The sequence below is a fragment of the Melanerpes formicivorus genome, unplaced genomic scaffold (assembly GCF_026170545.1).
Source record: "Melanerpes formicivorus ecotype bairdi unplaced genomic scaffold, bMelFor1.0.p_v2 SCAF_11, whole genome shotgun sequence".
In the NCBI taxonomy this organism is placed as follows: domain Eukaryota; kingdom Metazoa; phylum Chordata; class Aves; order Piciformes; family Picidae; genus Melanerpes; species Melanerpes formicivorus.
In genome coordinates this window covers 18,847,396-18,867,868 of record NW_027142363.1, presented here as the reverse complement: position 1 = coordinate 18,867,868, position 20,473 = coordinate 18,847,396, and the positions used below count along the sequence as shown (strand labels likewise).

At 47.2% G+C, this 20,473-nt stretch overlaps 1 protein-coding gene across 1 annotated transcript in view; it reads left to right on the top strand.

Annotated features, from left to right (window-relative positions):
- Window positions 1-20,473, top strand: part of BCLAF3 (BCLAF1 and THRAP3 family member 3) — a 50,377-nt gene that overhangs the window by 13,203 nt on the left and 16,701 nt on the right. The window contains exons 2-8 of the mRNA XM_068144751.1: window positions 3,035-3,108; window positions 8,564-9,142; window positions 9,490-10,149; window positions 13,668-13,846; window positions 15,421-15,535; window positions 16,336-16,399; window positions 18,859-18,977. Of these exons, the coding sequence (XP_068000852.1) occupies window positions 3,068-3,108; window positions 8,564-9,142; window positions 9,490-10,149; window positions 13,668-13,846; window positions 15,421-15,535; window positions 16,336-16,399; window positions 18,859-18,977 (1,757 nt within the window). The 5' untranslated portion in view covers window positions 3,035-3,067. The remainder of the gene's footprint in view (window positions 1-3,034; window positions 3,109-8,563; window positions 9,143-9,489; window positions 10,150-13,667; window positions 13,847-15,420; window positions 15,536-16,335; window positions 16,400-18,858; window positions 18,978-20,473) is intronic.

Here is a 20,473-nt window from a genome sequence, read left to right as displayed (position 1 = left end):
CCAGGATTCTGGAGCAGTGCTTTCAGTCACGGTGCACCCGCTGTGTATTGAAATGTGTGTCTAGGTAGTAGGTTATTGAAGTAAATCTGTAAAAAAGTAAAGTGAGTCTGAAAGTAAGTCTGAAAAAAGGAAAAGTGACCTTGTGTACATAGTTTTATTAGGATGAAGTGCGTGATGATCATAGAATCAACAAGGTTGGAAAAGGCCTCAAAGATCATCAAGTCCAGTGTGTCACCCAAGACCACATGTCCACTAAACCATGGCTCCAAGTGCCACATCCAATCCCTTTTTGAACACCTCCAGGGATGGTGACTCCACCACCTCCCCGGGCAGCACATTCCAATGGCTAACAACTCTCTCTGTTAGGAACTTTCTCCTCACCTCCAGCCTAAACTTCCCCTGGCGCAGTTTGAGATGATGCAGCAGTTAAGACCTGAGAGAGCAGTTAGAGCTCACAGTAGGTCTCTAACCATGTAAAAGTATCAGAGCATGTTACAACTCTAAAGTTATATTTTGAACTTGAGGCAAAAAAATCCTTTTTCTTTGTAAACTTATTTTTAAAGCTGGCTGTTGTCTCCCCTCTCTATCATCATTCAGTTTATACTAACACTGACATAATTTTCTTAGTTGCTGCAGCTTGCTTGTGTGAGGTTATTTACATTGTGGAAACAGAGTGAATAGATGGAGTTACAAAATGGAGATAAAAATGGAGCAATGGTCAAATATTTAAATCTTTAGACAGAAAACAAGCTATGTGCCAGGTCCTGAACTTGGAGCAGTGTGGCTGGAAAGCTGCTGGCAGAAATGGACCTGGGGGTGCTAATGGACAAGCAGCTGAAGAGGAGCCAGCAGTGTGCCCAGGGGGCCAAGAAAGCCAAAGGCATCCTGGCTGCGATCATAAATCTTGAGTATTGTGTCCAGTTTTGGGCACCGCAATACAAGAGAGATGTGGAGATGCTGAAGCCAGTGCAGAGGAGGGCAAGGAAGCTGTGAAGGGCCTGGAGAATAAATCTGATGAAGAGCAACTGAAGGAGCTGGGGATGGATAGTTTGGAAAGAGGAGGCTGAAGAAAGAGAGACCTCATTGCTGTCTACAACTACCTGAACAAATGTGGGGAGCCTGGTGCTGGTCTCTTCTCACTGATAAATAGCAACAGAGCAAGAGGAAACAGCCTCAGGGTGTGACTGGGTGGATTTAGACTGGACATTAGGAAACATTTTTTTCCTGCAAGAGTGGTCAGCCATTGGAATGTGCTGCCCAGGGAGGTGGTGGAGTCTCCAAGTCTGGATGTGTCCAAACTGGTGACACATGGGTTTGATTGGTGGACCACTAGATGGATAAGGAACTGGCTTGATGGCCGCACCCAAAGAGTGGCTGTCAATGGCTCCATGTCCCAGTGGAGGCCAGTGACAAGTGGAGTCCCTCAGGGATCAGTCCTGGGACCTGTCTTATTCAACATCTTTGTGGGGGACATGGACAGTGGCATTGAGTGCACCCTCAGCAAGTTTGCTGATGACACCAAGCTGTGTGGTGCAGCAGACACGCTGGAGGGAAGGGAGGCCATCCAGAGGGACCTTGACAGGCTGGAAAGGTGGGCACAGGCCAACCTCATGAAGTTCAATAAGAGCAAGTGCAGGGTCCTGCATCTGGGTCGAGGCAATCCCAGGCACAAATACAGGCTGGGCAGTGACTGGCTGGAGGGTAGCCCTGAGGAGAGAGACTTGGGGGTGCTGGTGGACAAAAAGCTCAACATGAGCTCTCAGTGTGCACTTGCAGCCCGCAAAGCCAATCAGATCCTGGGCTGCATCAGGAGAAGTGTGGCTAGCAGGTCGAGGGAGGTGATCCTCCCCCTCTACTCAGCCCTGGTGAGACCCCACCTGGAGTACTGTGTCCAGTTCTGGAGCCCCTATTACAAGAGGGATGTGGAGGTGCTGGAACGTGTCCAGAGAAGGGCCACGAGGATGATCAGAGGGCTGGAGCACCTCTCCTATGAGGACAGACTGAGGGAGTTGGGGCTGTTCAGTCTGCAGAAGAGAAGGCTCCGAGGAGACCTAATTGTCGCCTTCCAGTATCTGAAGGGGGCCTACAGGAAGGCTGGGGAAGGACTTCTCAGGATATCAGGTAGTGATAGGACTAGGGGGAATGGAATGAAGCTGGAGGTGGGGAGATTCAGGCTAGATGTGAGGAGGAGGTTCTTCACCATGAGAGTGGTGAAACCCTGGAATGGGTTGTCCAGGGAGGTGGTCGAGGCCCCGTCCCTGGGGGTGTTTAAGAGCAGGCTGGATGAGGCTCTGTCCAGCCTGATCTAGTGTGGGGTGTCCCTGGCCATGGCAGGGGGGTTGGAACTAGATGATCCTTGTGGTCCCTTCCAACCCTGAATGAAACTATGAAACTATGAAAAGTGGTTTGGATGTGGTGCTTGGGGATATGGTTTAGGGGTGAACCATGTAGGGTAGGGTTCTGGATTGGACTTGATTATCCTGAGAGTCTTTTCCAACCTGAATGTTTCTGTGTCATTCTGAGATCAGCAGCTAGGAAGAAAAGGTTATCAGGAGTAGCCAGCATGGAGAGGGGATCTGATAAATGTTTATCAATATCTGAGGGGTGGGTGTCAGTGCCCAGTGATAGAAGGAACAGGTACAAGCTAGAACATAGGGGGTTCCATCTCAACACAAGGAGACAATTCTTCAGGGTGAGGGTGCCAGAGCCCTGGAGCAGGCTACCCAGAGAGGTTGTGGAGTCTCCTTCTCTGGAGACCTTCAAAACCCACTTGCATGTGTTCTTGCATGGCCTGCCCTAGGTGATCCTGCTCTGGGTTTGGACTGGATGATCTCTGAAGGTCCCTTCCAACCCCTACCATTGTGTGAATCTGTCAAAGGGGTTACTTACCTTAAAATAACAATTAAACAGCCTACAAATATGCCTCACCCCAAATTTGAAGGATCTAATGCCGCACTCGTTGAAAACAACTGCCCCTGCTGGAATTTGCAGTGAGATTCTGTTACCTGAGTAGTAAACTGTATCATTTTTACAGCTTCCAGAAACTCCTGCTGCCACCTAAGTAAAGATGACAAGATCTAGATCGAGATCACCCCGATGGAAACCAAGGTAAGTATTTATCTATAACCTGTGTTCAGAAATTTAGATCTCTGTAAAAAAAAAAAACACAATTAGGACCTAAAGCTTGCACCCAGAACTACAATTTGTAAAGGGTGTTTTGCAGTGGCTTTGGTTTTGTTTTTCAAATGGAGCATCTCCAATTTTTCCCCAGCTCAGAATTTTTAACAATTTCTTTTTCCTTTTTATTTTTTTTTTAAGCTGGAGATATTAAAGTTTTGCTGTCTGCTAAGAACATTGTTCAGCTTGCATGGGACTTGGAGCTATCATCTCTGGGAGTTTATATGCCCAGGCTGGATGGGGCTCTGGGCAGACTGATTTAGTGGAAAATGTCCTTGCCTGTGGCAGGGGGGTTGGAACTAGATAATCCTTGAGGTTCCTTCCAACCCTGACAACTCTCTGATTCTACCTTGAGTACAAAATCTAAGCAGCAAACTAGCTGAGGTTATTTTTATTCAAGCACCGCTTGGTGCACTTAATGTCTGTAACTTGCTCCTGTTTTGCCTGTTGGTGCACAGGGAGGGTCAGATAGACTGGTGAAAAAAGAACAAAAACCCCACGACAAAACCAGCTTCTAATTCAAGGATCTCCAGGCTTTCTGACCTTGAGGCTGGAGCCCCTCTCCTATGAGGACAGGCTGAGAGAGTTGGGGCTGTTCAGTCTGGAGAAGAGAAGGCTCCGAGGAGACCTTATTGTGGCCTTCCAGTATCTGAAGGGGGCTACAAGAAAGCTGGGGAGGGACTTCTGAGGGTGTCAGGGAGTGATAGGACTGGGGGGAATGGAAAAAAACCTAGAAATGAGTAGATTCAGATTGGATGTTAAGAAGTAGTTCTTCCCCATGAGGGTGGTGAAACACTGGCACAGGTTGCCCAGGGAGGTGGTGGAAGCCTCATCCCTGGAGGTTTTGAAGGCCAGGCTGGATGTGGCTGTGAGCAACTTGAATGTAGTGTGAGATGTCCCTGCCCATGGCAGGGGGGTTGGAACTAGATGCTCCTTGAGGTCCCTTCCAACCCTGGCAATTCTGTGATTCTTTTACCTTCTGGGGCTAATCTGCAAATTGATCTTCAGCATGGTTAGAAACACTTTGCATCATGAAGTGAAATGAAAACATTCTTTTTTGGATACTAGTCATAGGTGTACATCACCAGGAAAACATCCAGCTGACTTCATGCTCCTAGCTACCTGCCTAATTTTTAGGACTTGCAGTGTCAATTTGAGACGTTAAAACCAGGAGGCTGGAACACAACTGAAGCTTTCAAGAGCTATTTCTGTGTAATGTGAAAGTTCTTTTGTTCTTGGTTTTGGGTTACTTAACTAAACAGACTAAGTTGTGATGATCAAGCCCCAAGGGAGTTTGTTAGATAGTAGAGAAAAAGGCGTGTGGATTTTTCTTCATTTGGTTATAAAATGAGCAATCTCATTACTGCCCTACTGGCTTGGTAGTTGTCAATGTCCTTTGAGCTAAGAGCAAGGGGGAATGCTCCAGCTCTCATTAAAATACTGGAACCAGTGCTGTTGGATGTGCACAGTGGGACTGAGGCACCCTCAGCAAGTTAATGGGTGACACCAAGCTGTGTGGTCTGGTTGATCCACTGGAGGGAAGGGACACCACCAGAGGGACTTGGACATGCTGCAGAGGTGGGCCCAAGCCAGTCTGATGATGTTCAAAAAGGCCAAGTGCAAGGTCATACACCTGGGTCAGGGCAATTCCAAGCACAGATATAGGTTGGGTGAGGAGTGGCTGGAGAGCAGGCTGGAAGAGAAGGACTTGGAGCTGTCAGTTAATGACAAACTCCCCAGGAGCCAGCAGTGGTCCCTGGCAGCCCAGCAGGCAGCTGTGTGCTGAGCTGCATCCAGAGCAGGGAGAGCAGCAGCACAGGGAGGGGATTCTGCCCCTCTGCTCTGCTCAGACCCCACCTGCAGCACTGCCTCTGGTGCTGGGGCTCCCAATGTAAGAGGGACATGGAGCTGCTGGAGCAGGTCCGGAGGAGGCCACAAAGGTAATGGGAGGCCTGGAGAACTTCTCCTTTGTAGACAGGCTGAGAGAATTGGGGCTGTTCAATCTGAAGAGAAGGCTCTGGGGGAGACCTAAGAGCAGCCTTGCAGTACTTTTGTTTGTTTTGTTTTTATTTTACAAACAAAATGGCTGGTAGTGATAGGATGAGAGGGAATGGATTGAAGCTTGAGGAGGGCAGATTGAGACTGGAGATAGGAATAAATTCTTTCCAGTGAGAGTGATGAGACACTGGAACAGGTTGCCCAGGGAGGCTGTGGCTGCCTCCTCCCTGGAGGTGTTCAAGGCCAGGTTGGATGAGGCCTTGAGCAACCTGGGCTGGTGGGAGGTGTCCTTGCCTATGGTGGGGGGGGTGGAACTTGGTGATCTTTGGGGGTCCTTTCCAACCTAAACCATTCTATGAATCTACGGAAAATGCCAGCCTTTCCCAAGGGTGCTGCTGGAAATGAGCTTTTTCAGTGTTAGGAAGTTCTGAGTTTGAACTCATTTGCAGAAACAGGGCAGATACTGGAGCCACATTGGACATTTGCAGTACAGAAAGGAAGGGACTTGAATATTTTTTTTTTAACTTCCATTTTTGGATGTTTTTATTGAAGGATGTATTGAGAGCATCCAGTGAATATTTGAGTACAAGCAAAACTTTTATGTCTGGAATTCCTTTCTGATTCTTGCCAGTGGATTGTGCTTTTTTTGTTGTTGCTGTTTGGTTAAGAAGATTCTGGCTAAAATCCCTTGAACAGGTTGCTTTCACTTTTGTAATTGTAGGTGAAAATGCAAAGCTGAGTGATGCAGTTGAGTGGATTTTAGCAGTTGAATCTTCACTAGTGAAAACTGGAGCATGTGCCTTATGAGGAGAGGCTGAGGGACCTGGGGCTTTTTAGTCTGGAAAAGAGAAGACTTAGAGGGGATGTAATAAAAGTTTATAAATATCTGAGGGCTAGGGGTCAGGAGGGAGGGGACAGGCTCTGCTCACTTGATCCCTGTTAGGACAAGGAGCAATGGATGTAAGCTGCAGCACAGGAGGTTCTACCTCAACATGAGGAGGAACTTCTTCACTGTGAGGGTCACAGAGCACTGGAACAGGCTGCCCAGAGAGGTTGTGGAGTCTCCTTCTCTGGAGATGTTCCAGCCCTGTCTGGATGTGTTCCTGTGTGACCTGTGCTGGATTCTATGGTCTTGCTTTGGCAGGGGGGTTGGACTCAATCTCTTTGTGTCCCTTCCAACCCCTAACACCCTGTGATCCTGTGGCTGCAGTAAGTGTGGGAGTATATTTGTATATATGTATCCAGCTATGGACATTTGCACACAAGCACACCAAAACATCTTCCTCAAATTCAGTCTTTTCTGCAGGAAAAAGCCTACCTGTATCACCTTGGAAATAGAATGAGATTGATCTGGTTGGAGAGCTATTTTGGCATGCAAAGAAAACCTAAAAAAGTTGCTTGTGTTTATTTTTTGTATTGTTTGTGGTTGGTATTTTTCCCCCCCTCCAATTTTTCATATGCCTTTTTTCTTCCCCTTTTTGTCCCTCCAGTTTTTATATGCTTTTTTCCTTCTCCTTTTTTGTCCCTCCAATTTTTTTCTTCCTCCTTTTTCCTCCAATTTTTTTAATATGCTTTTTTCTTCCCTTTTTTTCCCCTTCCATTGTTGGAGGCTTTTTTCCTTCCCCCTTTATCCCCACCATTTTTAATAAGCTTTTTCCCTTCCCATCCATTTAATATGCTTTTTTCCTATATCTCCCTCCAATGATTGTATGATGATTTTCCCCCTTCCCCTCCAATGATTGTGTGATGCTTTTCCCCCTTCCCCTCCAATGATTGTGTGATGCTTTTTCCCCTTCCCCTCCAATGATTGTGTGATGCTTTTTCCCCTTCCCCTCCAATGATTGTGTGATGCTTTTTCCCCTTCCCCTCCAATGATTGTGTGATGCTTTTCCCCCTTCCCCTCCAATGATTGTGTGATGCTTTTTCCCCTTCCCCTCCAATGATTGTGTGATGCTTTTTCCCCTTCCCCTCCAATGATTGTGTGATGCTTTTTCCCCTTCCCCTCCAATGATTGTGTGATGCTTTTTCCCCTTCCCCTCCAATGATTGTGTGATGCTTTTTCCCCTTCCCCTCCAATGATTGTGTGATGCTTTTCCCCCTTCCCCTCCAATGATTGTGTGATGCTTTTTCCCCCTTCCCCTCCAATGACTGTGTGATGCTTTTTCCCCCTTCCCCTCCAATGACTGTGTGATGCTTTTTCCCCCTTCCCCTCCAATGACCGTGTGATGCTTTTTCCCCCTTCCCCTCCAATGACCGTGTGATGCTTTTTCCCCCTTCCCCTCCAATGACCGTGTGATGCTTTTTCCCCCTTCCCCTCCAATGACCGTGTGATGCTTTTTCCCCCTTCCCCTCCAATGACCGTGTGATGCTTTTTCCCCCTTCCCCTCCAATGACCGTGTGATGCTTTTTCCCCCTTCCCCTCCAATGACCGTGTGATGCTTTTTCCCCCTTCCCCTCCAATGACCGTGTGATGCTTTTTCCCCTTCCCCTCCAATGCTTGTGTGATGCTTTTTCCCCCTTCCCCTCCAATGACTGTGTGATGCTTTTTCCCCCTTCCCCTCCAATGACTGTGTGATGCTTTTTCCCCCTTCCCCTCCAATGACTGTGTGATGCTTTTTCCCCCTTCCCCTCCAATGACTGTGTGATGCTTTTTCCCCCTTCCCCTCCAATGATTGTGTGATGCTTTTTCCCCCTTCCCCTCCAATGATTGTGTGATGCTTTTTCCCCCTTCCCCTCCAATGATTGTGTGATGCTTTTTCCCCCTTCCCCTCCAATGACTGTGTGATGCTTTTTCCCCCTTCCCCTCCAATGATTGTGTGATGCTTTTTCCCCCTTCCCCTCCAATGACTGTGTGATGCTTTTTCCCCCTTCCCCTCCAATGACTGTGTGATGCTTTTTCCCCCTTCCCCTCCAATGACTGTGTGATGCTTTTTCCCCCTTCCCCTCCAATGCTTGTGTGATGCTTTTTCCCCCTTCCCCTCCAATGCTTGTGTGATGCTTTTTCCCCCTTCCCCTCCAATGCTTGTGTGATGCTTTTTCCCCCTTCCCCTTGGCACTAAAATAAGGGAATGCTTAGAGTGTGAAAATGTGCATAAGAATTGTTTTCACTGTAGTGGAAACTTCTTACATACAAAAGGTATAGTTTTAAAGGGGGGGAAAAAAGGCAGAGAGAAAAATGAGTGACTTGCTACTATTTTGAGTGGGTGTTTTTTACTATGAAAACTTCAGCAGAGTAAACTCTAGCCAGGCAAGTGACACTCTGAATATCTTGGGTTTGTTTGTTTTCACCAGTTGATTTAATTTGAGTACTAAACTGACGTTCTCCTGAAGAGGTTGATTCAGTTTCATGAAACTACTGAATGTGAATTTTACGTTATTTTTGCCTTAGATCCTTATCTCCAGCATTTAGGAGTCCAGAGCACCACAGGCCAAGGCATGCTCCTAGTAATTATGACTGTGAATATAAGAGCTTTCGAAAGGACCCAAAGAAGCCTATGCCTTGGAGGGCTGAAGAGGAAGTGTACGGACAAAGCAACTCCAGGTTTGCGCCTCACGGAAATAACCACCACAGAATGTACGAACGCAGATCGCCTTCCCCAAACCTGAAAAGGATTCCCGTGGAAGATTCCTACAGTCATAAGCCCTACAGAACACATTCATCAGAGAGAACTGAAGGCAACAGGAGATGCCCGTTACCACCCAAATACTCGGAAATGCCATATAAAGAGCACGAGCGTCCGTTCTACCCGCACAAAACGGAAGACAGATACACCTTTGAGCACTACAAAGTCCCTGGGAATGACAAAGGAATGAAACCTTTTCACAGACCCTTAGAGGCTTCCTGTAAGCTTGAAAGAAAATGGCACGAAGATGACTTGAGGCACCAGAGGTTACACGAAGAGAAGTATGGTCAGTCACCCAGAAGAGTTTCTGATGAATTTACGGCAAGGAGCTCTTTACAGAAGAGGTATAGGAATAAAATAATTAAACCCTGGGTATTGTGGTGTAAAAGCCTCAAGTGAAAGTCTGTTTTCCATTATAGTTGAAGATATCCACCTTGAAACACGTTGGCCACTTTGTAGTTTAATTATGGGCGACTGGTAGTAGTGAAGTATTTGTCTTTTAAGTAAACCCTATTGATGGCTAGAGTATTGAAAGGATTTTTATTTCCCTCTTAAGAGCCCCTGCACATCTGTACCTTGGCCTGAGGGAGTATGGGTTAACTTGCCACGCATTCTGCTGTCCAACATTCTGCACATATAAGTTCTCACTTTCTTCTCTAGTGCAAGTGTAAATTGCTTTATGTCAACACAGGTATCCTGACGATCACGATTACAGAGAGTATGGGCACACGTCTAAAAGGGCTCAAGAAATGGAGAGGTATGACGGTGGAGAAGTAGCAAGGAATTCCAAGTGGAAGCAAGAACGTTCTTTTCCACCCTACCAAGAAAAGGAGGAGCAAAGAAATCTGGGTGTCCAGTCCCACCGGCCGGCCGAAAGGGAGTACTCGGAGGGCTCTGTCCCAAAGATAGCCTATGAGTACAGTCACAAACGGCGCAGGCACCTGGAGGGGGAAAAACCTTTTTCAGATGAGAGAGCTCTGAAGTATGTGAAGCAGGAAGAGCAGAAATATGGTTCTAAGGGTGCCCGGAACAGCAAAGAGTTAGATTACTTAAGTGGTAGAAGAGCGAGACGGACTGAAGGGCACATCGAAGCACCTGATAAATGTGCTTCAAAGAAGGGCTGCAATGCTTGCGTTAACTCCTCCAAACTGGATGTTGATCTGAGAGCTTTTAAAAACAAACCCAAGGAAAGAGTAAGGAAAGAAGGGGAAATCAGGAAGAAAACAGATTCCTCTGATAGCCAGCGTGACCCGAGTCATACCGTTTCAGATGTGCAAATGACAGATGTCAGCTGTAGGAGGGAACGGCTCACAATCAAAGTGGATATGAAGAAAATGGTGACCAAGTACAGGTATCGGTCTCCTCTCACCTCTTCTTCTTTCTTTCTTCCTATCTCTGTGAATATTGAAGTGTTTGAATGTTGGAGGAAAGCACAGCTTCCTTGAGAGGTAGAGCCAGGGCAAACCAAGGTTGTATAGTTTCCATTTTCTTTGGTTTCAAATGTTAGCTTGGCCAGACTGGAAATTTGCAGCCTTACATCTGTTAGAAAAAACAAACAAACACCAAGAAAACCAACAACCAAAACCAACCAAAAAGACCCCAAACAAAAGACATAAACAGTATCACAGTATAACTAAGGTTGGAAGAGACCTCGAGGATCATCGAGTCCAACCTATCAACACAGACCCCATGACTAGACCATGGCACCAAGTGCCACGTCCAATCTCCTCTTGAACACCTCCAGGGACGGTGACTCCACCACCTCCCTGGGAAGCCCATTCCAATGACGAATGACTCGCTCGGTGAAGAACTTTCTTTCTCCTCACCTCGAGTCTAAACCTCCCCTGGCGCAGCTTGAGACTGTGTCCTCTTGTTCTGGTGCTGGGTGCCTGGGAGAAGAGACCAACCCCTTCCCGGCTACAACCGCCTTTCAGGTAGTTGTAGAGAGCAATGAGGTCTCCCCTGAGCCTCCTCTTCTCCAGGCTAAGCAACCCCAACTCCCTCAGCCTCTCCTCATAGGGCTTGTGCTCAAGGCCTCTCCCCAGCCTTGTTACCCTTCTCTGGACATGTTCAAGTGTTTCGATGTCCTTCCTAAACTGAGGAGCCCAGAACTGGACACAGTACTCAAGGTGCAGCCTAACCAATGCAGAGTACAGGGGCACAATGACTTCCCTGCTCCTGCTGGCCACACTATTCCTAATGCAGGCCAGGATGCCATTGGCCTTCTTGGCCACCTGGGCACACTGCTTGCTCATATTCAGGTGGCTGTTGATCAGTACCCCCCCCCCCAAAAAAAAAAAAATCACCCAAAAACAAACAAGCACAAAAAAACCCCAACGCATCTAAACCCACTCCCCACCAAAAACTCCGAAAAGTAAATCAAGCAAACAACTTCCCCCCCCAAAAAAACCCCATAACCCAAACTCACCCCAAATAAGCAAGCACCCTCCACTCCTCCAAACAACAAAAACCTCAAAAAAGAGGGGGGGGGGGGGGAAGAACCAAAAGGGTGAGAAAAAAGCTACAACTAACCAACCAAGAAACACCACAAAAAAACCCCAACAAAATGAAAACAAACCAAAAAGCCAGGCAAAAAAAAAACCCAAACCAACCAACCAAAACACCCCCAAACAAACAGAAACCCCCTAGCAACCAAAAGGCAAGAAACCCAAATCAAACATAAACCAACAACCCCAAAAAATCCCCTTGTACATGTGGTTGCCTTCAGCATTCTCAGTGCTGTCAGAACTGGGGGAGGGGAAAAAGTGATACTGCTATGAAAAACTAATTGATGGATGCATGGTAGAGAGTCAGCAGCTTGGTTTGTGTAGATCTTTTGCAGGTTTTTCTGTTTTGTTGCCTGGCTCTTGCAGGCAAGAATGTCCCCTAATGGCAGTAATCCCTTCTGGAAGTGATTAGCTTCCCTTCCAAAATGATCAGCTTTCATTTCAGAGGTATTTTGCCACTTGTCCCAAATAAAACACCAATATCTATTTTCTTCCCTTTCCAATATGTCAAAAAATGGCAATACAGTGGAGAGTTACAAAGGCAAGTTAATATCTACACATAAGAGGTCAATATTAAAGAGTGGGGAAAGGGAAGTGGGGTAATGACCCTCCTCAGGCCAGCACAAGTATTTAACTTCCCATGTGATAATTAAAATACCATAATTATTGCTGGAGTTTATTGCAAGCTGCCTGGATGATTCCTGCATCTAGTAGCTTCTTGCTGCTGTTCTTGAAAGTCCTGCACAATGGGGCATGGTGATTATTTCCAGGCTGAAGACACTACTGCATTGTTTGCGTGGAAGGCTTCTTTCCACAGCCAAAAGTGTTCAATATATGTTTATTTATATATATACACACACAGAGTAAGATGTATTACATTTTTTATATGAATTATATTTTTTTATATATATATATATATATATATTTAAGATTAAAACCCTAAGCTGATGACTGGGACTATTCATGTTGCTTGCTATAGGCATTTGGCAAACATCTGCCCTGGAATAACTCAGCTGTGAACACTTTTTCCTCTAAGCATGGGGAGCAGGTAGATAATTCAGATCATCTACAGCTGAGACTGTTTGGATTTTCCTTTGGCATAAATTTATTTCCAGTTGACTGGAAACAAATCAATGACTCCTGGCACCTGCTAGAGGCTATATCTGATTAGAGTTTTGGTATGAAATTCTTGTCTTGTTCTCTTCAAATCCAGAACACACAGGAAACAGTCCTTATCCTGAGAGCTTTTCCATGGGCCGAGTCCTCAAATCTTTGCACATGACAAGGATTTTCCTTGCAACAAGAACAGAAGGATTTTTAAAGTGTTAAGCTTCCTTGTCAAAATAATTCCTAAGCAGCAGTGCAACCATTTGGGGCATAAATTTGCTTAGAATGAGTAAAATTTGACTAAGAGATGCTCAACACGTTCTGAAGTTCACACGTTGCCACCTGAAAGCTGTTTCTCAAGTGGTGATTCAGTTCCCAAAGCTGCCATGAGATTTTTACAGCTCTGAAGTGTTCTTGACAATTGTTAGCTCCTTATAAACAAAGGCACACAGGCAACAAAAATGATCAGGGGGGTGGAGCACCTCTGTTACTAGGACAGACTGAGGGAGCTGGGGGTGTTTGGCCTGGAGAAGAGAAGGCTCTGGGGAGACCTAGGAGAGGCCTTCCAGTATACCTGAAGGGGGCTACAAGAAGGCTGCAGCTGTTTGCAAAGGCCTTCAGGGATAGGATGAAGGGCAATGGTTTGAAATGAGAGAAAAAGAGATGGAGATTGGATGTGAGGAACAAGTTTTGCACCAGGAGGCTGCTGGAACACTGCAACAGGTTGCCCAGGGAGATAGCTGAGGCTCCATCCCTGGAGATCTTCAAGGTCAGGCTGGACAAGTCTCTTGAGCAACTTGATCTAGTGGAGGATGTCCTTGCTGACTGCAGGGGGGTTGGCCTGGATGACCTTTGGAGGTCCCTCCTAACCCAAACCATTCTGTGATTCTATGATAACTGCCTTTCTGAATCATACTGCAGAAGTGCATCAGCATCTTCATTTCCCTGTTTCATTTAACAGTCTAGATTATCAAAGTGTTAAAACTCACTATGATGTGCACCACTGAAACAGTTTCCTGAGACTCTATTCATAGCTCTTTGTATTTTATTCTAACTTTCCCTTCCTTTTAATTAAAGAAAACAAAACACACAAAAAAAGGGGGGGGGGGGAGGAGGGGAAGCTATTTCGATTCCCGCGCATTTATTCCTCAAAATGAATTTTCTTGATCTTCATTGTTGTGTTCTGCTCATATATTTGAAGCTTTCAGCTCCAGTGAGTTCTTCTAAAGTGAATGCCTGCAAATTTTCCTTCCAGGAGTGCCTCTAGTCACACCACAGAGAGACAGATGTCCCATGATCTGGTTGCTGTTGGCAGGAAAAAGGAAAATTTCCATCCCGTGTTTGAGCACATGGAGTCTGTAACCCAAAATGTTGACAGTGACCCATCAAGAGAATTTACTCAGGAAATAATCACAATTATCCATCAAGTGAAAGGTGGCTGTGATGTTTGGAGCTTTATACCGTATGTCTTTCTGTATTTATCATTAAGAAACCCAAAGCTCAGATGGATTGGATTTGCTCTCTTCGTAAAAGCTCAGGGGCTTGCCTTTGGCTTTAGTTGGGTTTGGGCCAGTGCCAGCTGCATGAGGTTCAACAAATCAAAGTGCAAGGTCCTGCATCTGGGTCAAGCCAACCCCAGGCACAAATCCAGGCTGGATGCAGAGTGGGTTGAGAGTAGCTCTGAAGAGAGAGACTTGCGGGTGTTTGTTGCTGAGCGATTCCTCAGGAGCCAGCAGTGCCCTCATGCAGCCCATGAGGGAATTCCCAGTCCTGGGAATTACTCTCTCAGTGGAGGTGATGAGCAAAATTGGGAGGATCCCAAGATGAGGTCATAGTTCTTAAGCAGCCCAAAAGACAAATTGTATCCAAGGCTGCATCAAGAGGAGTGTGGCCAGAAGGGCAAGAGAGAGGATTCTGCCCCTTTACTCTGCTCTGGTGAGACCCCACCTTGAATAGTGCATCCAGTTCTGGTGTCCTCAGCATAAGAAAGACACAGAGCTGTTGGAGTGAGTCCAGAGACCACAAAGGTGATCCAAGTGCTGGAGCAGCTCTGCCATGAGAATAGGCTGAGGGAGCTGGGTTTGATTGGCCTAGAGAAGAGAAGGCTCCAGAGGGACCTCAGAGCTGCCTTCCAGTGCCTGAAAGGATCCTCCAGGAAGGCTGCAGAGGGACTTTTGCTCAGGGTGTCTAGAGACAGGCCAAGGGGGAATGGTTTGAAGCTGAGGCAGAGCAGGGTTAGCCTGAAGCTTAAGAAGCAGCTCTTCAGTGTGAGGGTGGTGAGAGTCTGGCCCAGGCTGCCCAGGGAGGCTGTGGCTGCCTCCTGCCTGGGGTTGTTGAAGGCCTGGTTGGCTAAGGCTTCCTTGAGCAGCTGAGTGCAGTTGAGAGGTGACCCTGCCTGTGGTGGGGAGGTTTGAGTAGATGATGTCTAAGGTCCCTTCCAACCTGAGCCTTTCTGTGATTCGTTCTGTATTGCTTAATGTAAATGTAGGTTGAAGATTTAAAGTAGTTGGGTGAAGAAGGATTACAAGACGATCTCTGTCCACGAAAGAGGCATTATTGTGGAGTGTTAAGGTCAAAAGGGTTTTGTGCTAGTGCTTAAGGCTCACCTCCTTGTTCAGGAACAGGAGAAGGAAAGAAGGAGCTTTGCTATAGTCACAGCTTCTTAGCTATGCACAGTTCCTTTTAATTTTTCACAGCAGTGTTTGGACTGTTGCATCACGGTCAGTGCTGAACTGGATTTCTAGCTCCCAGTTGAGTGCTACCAGGGCAGAGCTGACAAATAGTGAAATTGCTGTTGAGCTTGATCTCGTACAGTAAGAAGGCTGTTGAAGTTGGCTGCCCTAATCTTTCAGTGGTGAATGTTAAACTGCGAGGGAAGTAGTTTGAAATTGAATCCCAGGAGTTACCTTGGTGTGTCCTTGAGAGTTGATGCTTTAAAAGCTACAACTTCCCACTGTGCATTTCAGCTCCTACAAATAACCATTCTTGTATTTGATATCTCTCCACAGCAAATTATTTTACCTCTTCTGACATAACTCTGCATGAAAGGTTCTCCAAAATTAAGGATAAACCGGCTGCAAATCTGAATGATGTTAAAATATGTTCGGATCCAGAAATTCACAGGTAATTAACGCTCGCTTTGCCTTGGTTTGCTTGCATGAAGGTGGTTCACAGGCTCACAGGGTGTTAGGGGTTAGAAGGGACCTCCAGAAATGGAGTCCAACCCCTCTGCCAGGGGGCCATAGAATCTAGCATAGATCACACAGGAATGCATCCAGATAGGCCTTGAAAGTCTCCAGAGAAGGAGACTCTATAACCTCTCTGGGGAGCCTGTTCCAGGGCTCTGGGAGCCTCACAGTGAAGAAGATCCTCCTGATGTTGAGCTGGAACCTCTTGTGCTGTAGTTTATATCCATTGCCCCTTGTCCTATCCCAGGGTGCAACTGGGCAGACCCTGTCCCCTCCCTCTTGACCCCCAGCCCTCAGCTATTGATAGGCATTGATTAAATCCCCTCTAAGTAGTGTTCTCTCCAGACTAAACAGCCCCAGAGTTCTCAGACTCTCCTCATCAGGCAGTCTTCAGTCCCTCAGTCACCCTTGTAGCCCTCTGCTGGACTCTCTCCAGCAGACCCCTGTCCCTCTTGAACTAGGGAGCCCACAGCTGGGTGCAGTATTCAAGGTGAGGTCTCACCAGGGCAGCGTAGAGGTGGGGAGGAGAACCTCGCTTAATCTGCTGAACGCACTCCTCTTAATGCACCCCAGGGTCCCATTGGCCTTCTTGGTTAATCTTCAGCAGACTACACCATGTAAAGTGGTTTTTCACCCACTCTAAACTACCTATCAGTAAAGAATTGAGTAGCTGGTGAGTGGTGCTGCTGTTCATGGTGCTGGCTCTTGTTTTTACGTAGTGTTGTTCTGTTCCAGGAGGATTGACATGTCCCTAGCAGAGCTTCAGAACAAACGAACTGTGCCATCTGAATCTCCCCAGGTATCTGTAATTACTTGACATTTGTTTTTTTGGACAAGCAGGAAGTTAGAATGACACAGTTGTGAACAATATGTTCCCCTTGCTCTTGGTGTGTAATTTATCTGTGCTTTGACAGGCGTTAGCAGTTCTGATTATTTTGAGGGAAACTCACTCAAGCATACTTGCAGAAACCATGGTGGTGCACATGTGCTGTGTTGACACAGAGCTGTTGGAGGGAGTCCAGAGGAGGCCACAAAGATGATCCAAGGGCTGGAGCACCTCTGCTATGACAACAGGCTGAGGGTGTTGCTGGGGGTGTTCAGCCTGGAGAAGGGAAGACTCCAGGGGGACCTCAGAGCTGCCTTCCAGTACCTGAAGGGAACCTATAGGAGGGCTGCAGAGGGATTTCTGCTGAGAGTGTCTAGAGACAGGACAAGGGGGAATGGTTTGAAGCTAAGGGAGAGCAGGGTTAGACTGGAGCTGAGGAAGAAGTTCTTCAGTGTGAGGGTGGTGGGAGTCTGGCACAGGCTGCCCAGGGAGGCTGTGGCTGCCTCCTGCCTGGGGCTGTTGAAGGCCAGGTTGGATGAGGCCTTGAGCAGCTGAGTCTAGTTGAGAAGAGTCCCTGGGCATGGGAGGGAAGGTGGAGCAGATGAACTCAGAGGTCCCTTCCAACCTAAGCCCTTCTATGACTAAAATGCAGGTGTGTCCTCCAGTAGGTGGAGTGTGGTAATTCTGTTCAACCTCTGTCTGGTTTTAAATACTGTAAATGCAAAGTGGTTGCCCAGGGGAGGTGGTGGAAGCCTCCTGCCTGGAGGTTTTTGCAGCCAGGCTGGATGTGGCTGTGAGCAACCTGCTGTAGTGTGAGGTGTCCCTGCCCATGGCAGGGGGGTTTGGAACTGGATGATCCTTGAGGTCTCTTCCAGCCCTGACAATTCTATGATCCCATGTGGCTCTTAATTTCCCTCTATGACTACTAAAAGCCACCTGCCCTCATGTTAGAATGGATCAACATCCACAGAATTCTCAAGGATGCTATTTTATTCCATGCTTTCATTCAGGGACATGAAATATTCTATTTTCCCCTTTCAAGCCATGATTATTTTGATTTAGTCACAGCATTTGTAACTTGTAGTACAGTTATGTAGAGATTGAACTTAACTAAGAGTAGTAAAACTTCTTCAGAGTTACTGGAATTTGTGACTGGTTTTGTTTTGGCAACTCCATGCAGAATTCTAGCATGCAGGTATTGCAAGAAAGGGTAAATTGGGGGCTATTTTCTGTGACTCTTTTGGAAGTTTGGGTTGATCTGCATCTGTCCTGCATGCAGATAGCTGAACTACATTGACAAAGTTGTATGCCAGATGCCACTCCTGAAGGGCAGACACATGTTAGTGTTTAGTTCATAGACTCATAGAATGGTTTAGGTTGGAAGGGACCCCAAAGATCATCTTATAACCCCCTGCTATGGGCAGGGACACCTTCCACTAGCCCAGGTTGCTCAAGGCCTCATCCAACCTGGCCTTCAACATCTCTAGGGAGGAAACTCCCACAACCTCCTTGAGCAACCTGTTCCAGTGTCTCCCCACCCTCACTGGAATTATTTTCTTTCTAATCTCCAGTCTAAATCTGCCCTCCTCAAGCTTCAATCCATTCCCTCTCACTGCTACTACAAGTCCTTGTAGAAAGTCCTTTCCCAGCTTTCTTGTAGCTCCCTTCAGGTACTGGAAGGCTGCTCTTAGGTCTTCCCCAGAGCTGCCTTTCTCCAGGCTGAACAGCCCCAGCTTCCTCAGCCTGTCCCCACAGGGGAGGTTCTGCAGCCCTCTGATCATCTTGGTGGCCTAATCTAGACCCACTCCAGCAGCTCCAGGTCCCTCTTCTGCTGGGGGCACCAGAACTGGAGGCAGTGCTGCAGATGAGGTCTCAGCAGAGCAGAGGGGCAGAATCCCCTCCCTGTGCTGCTGCTCTCCCTGCTCTGGATGCAGCTCAGCACACAGCTGCCTGCTGGGCTGCCAGTGACCACTGGTGGCTCCTGGGGAGTTTGTCACCAACTGACACACCCAAGTCTCCTCCAGACTGCTCTCCAGCCACTCCTCACCCAGCCTGGATTTGTGCTTGGGATTGTCCTGACCCAGGTGTAGAACCTTGCACTTCGCCTTGCTGAATGTCGTGAGGCTGGCTTGGGCCCACTTCTGCAGCCTGTCCAAGCCCCACAGGATCCTTTCCCTCCAGTGTGTCAACCAGACCACACAGCTTGGTGTCACCCACAAACTTGCTGAGGGTGCCTCAGTCCCACTGTCCATGTCACTAACAAAGCTGTTAGAGCGCACCGGTCCCAGTACCAACCCCTGAGGGTCACCACTTGTCACTGGCCTCCTTTTGGCCACTGAGCTGTTGACCACAGCACTCTGATTGCAGCCACCCAGCCAATTCCTTTCCCAGCTTGCTGGCTAACTTGCCTTGAACTTTTCCTTTTAACCTAGAACATTATGAGAGCGTTGGAAGATCCGAATGACCTACGGCATGACATAGAAAGGAGAAGAAAGGAGAGATTGAAGAATGAAGATGACAGAGTGTTTTGTGTGGATGATGGAGCTCCAAGGTAATTAGCAAGTAACAATCTTGGTGGCCAGAGCCTGTATTTCTTACTCAAAGTTTTGACTCCTCCACAGTTAGGGGGTTGGTTTTTTGTGGTTCTTTTCCTTAGCTTACAGGGTTTGACTTGGCCTGAAATTCAACTGGTGTTCATTGCAAACGGCTCTGTAATGGAGTGCTGAGCTGTCATGGGAAAAGACAAAGCTCAAACTGTAGCAGTGAATGGGAAGAGTGGAACGAATTCAAGAAGCTGAACTATTTTTATACTCCTTGGTGTGCCATTAACAACATCCTCTTGGTATTTTGTAGTACCATGAAAGCATTCTAGGGTGAACACAAGGTTGGGTTGCCCTGGTTGTTTCTTGTCATGTGGAAAGTCAGCAAAGAGTTAGAGATCTTTTTATTCCTGTTCTGATTCTTGAGGAACATCATGAAGAAACATTAGATTTCTTTGCAATAGCTTTTGTTTGGTTTTTAACTTTGAAATACCTCAACAGATCTGTTACAGCTTTTTTGCTCCAGAGGTGTTTGCTAACCTCTGTCACCCGGTTTCACTTTTGGTGTTGTGAAGTTGGCCGATTGCAGAGAGGTCTCTTAACTTACTGGTGCTAGAAAAAATGTTGATTCAAGAATTTCTAGATGGTAATGAAATGTGCCTACACTGGAGTCATAATTTGGGCACAGCTCTTAAGATGCTGCTGTTTGTGCAGTCTGGAATAGCAGAGAGTCACAATGCACCCAGGCCACATGCTTGAGAAAACTGTGGACTTGCAGAAGAAATACTTCTTGTGTTGGAGATTCTTGAAAGGAAAAAGAGTTCCCAAGTTGGGGGTAGGGAGGAAGGAGACTGTTAGATATTACTGCACTTTGGTGTCAACAACCCCAAGCAATGCTACAGGCTTGTGGCAGAGTGGCTGGAAAGCAGCCTGCTGGAAAAGGATCTGGGGGTGCTGGTGGACAGCTGAACATGAGCCAGCAGTGTGCATAGGTGGCCAAGAAGGCCAACAGCATTCTGCCCTGGATCAAAACCAGTGTGGCCAGCAGGAGTAGGGCAGTGCTGGTGCCTCTGTATTCAGCCCTGGTGAGGCCACAGCTTGAACACTGGGTCAGTTCTGGGTGCCACAGGGTAGGAAAGACATTGAGGGGCTGGAGACTGTCCAGAGAAGAGCAACCAGGCTGGGGAGGGGTTTGGAGGCATCATACAAGGAGCAGCTGATGGAGCTGGGGGTGTTTAGTGTGGAGAAGAGAAGGCTGAGGGGAGAGCTTGTTGCTCTCTACAGCTCCCTGGAAAGGAGGCTGGAGTGAGGCTGGGGTTGGTCGCTTCTCCCAAGTAACCAGAGATAGGATGAGAGGAAATGTGTTGACGTTGTGCCAGGGGAGGGTTAGGTTGGACACGAGGAAAAACTTATTAATTGAGAGAGTGGTGAGGGGTTGGAACAGGCTGCCAGGCAGGTGGTGGAGTGTCCATCCCTGGAGGTGTTCAAGAAGCTGTAGCTGTGGTGC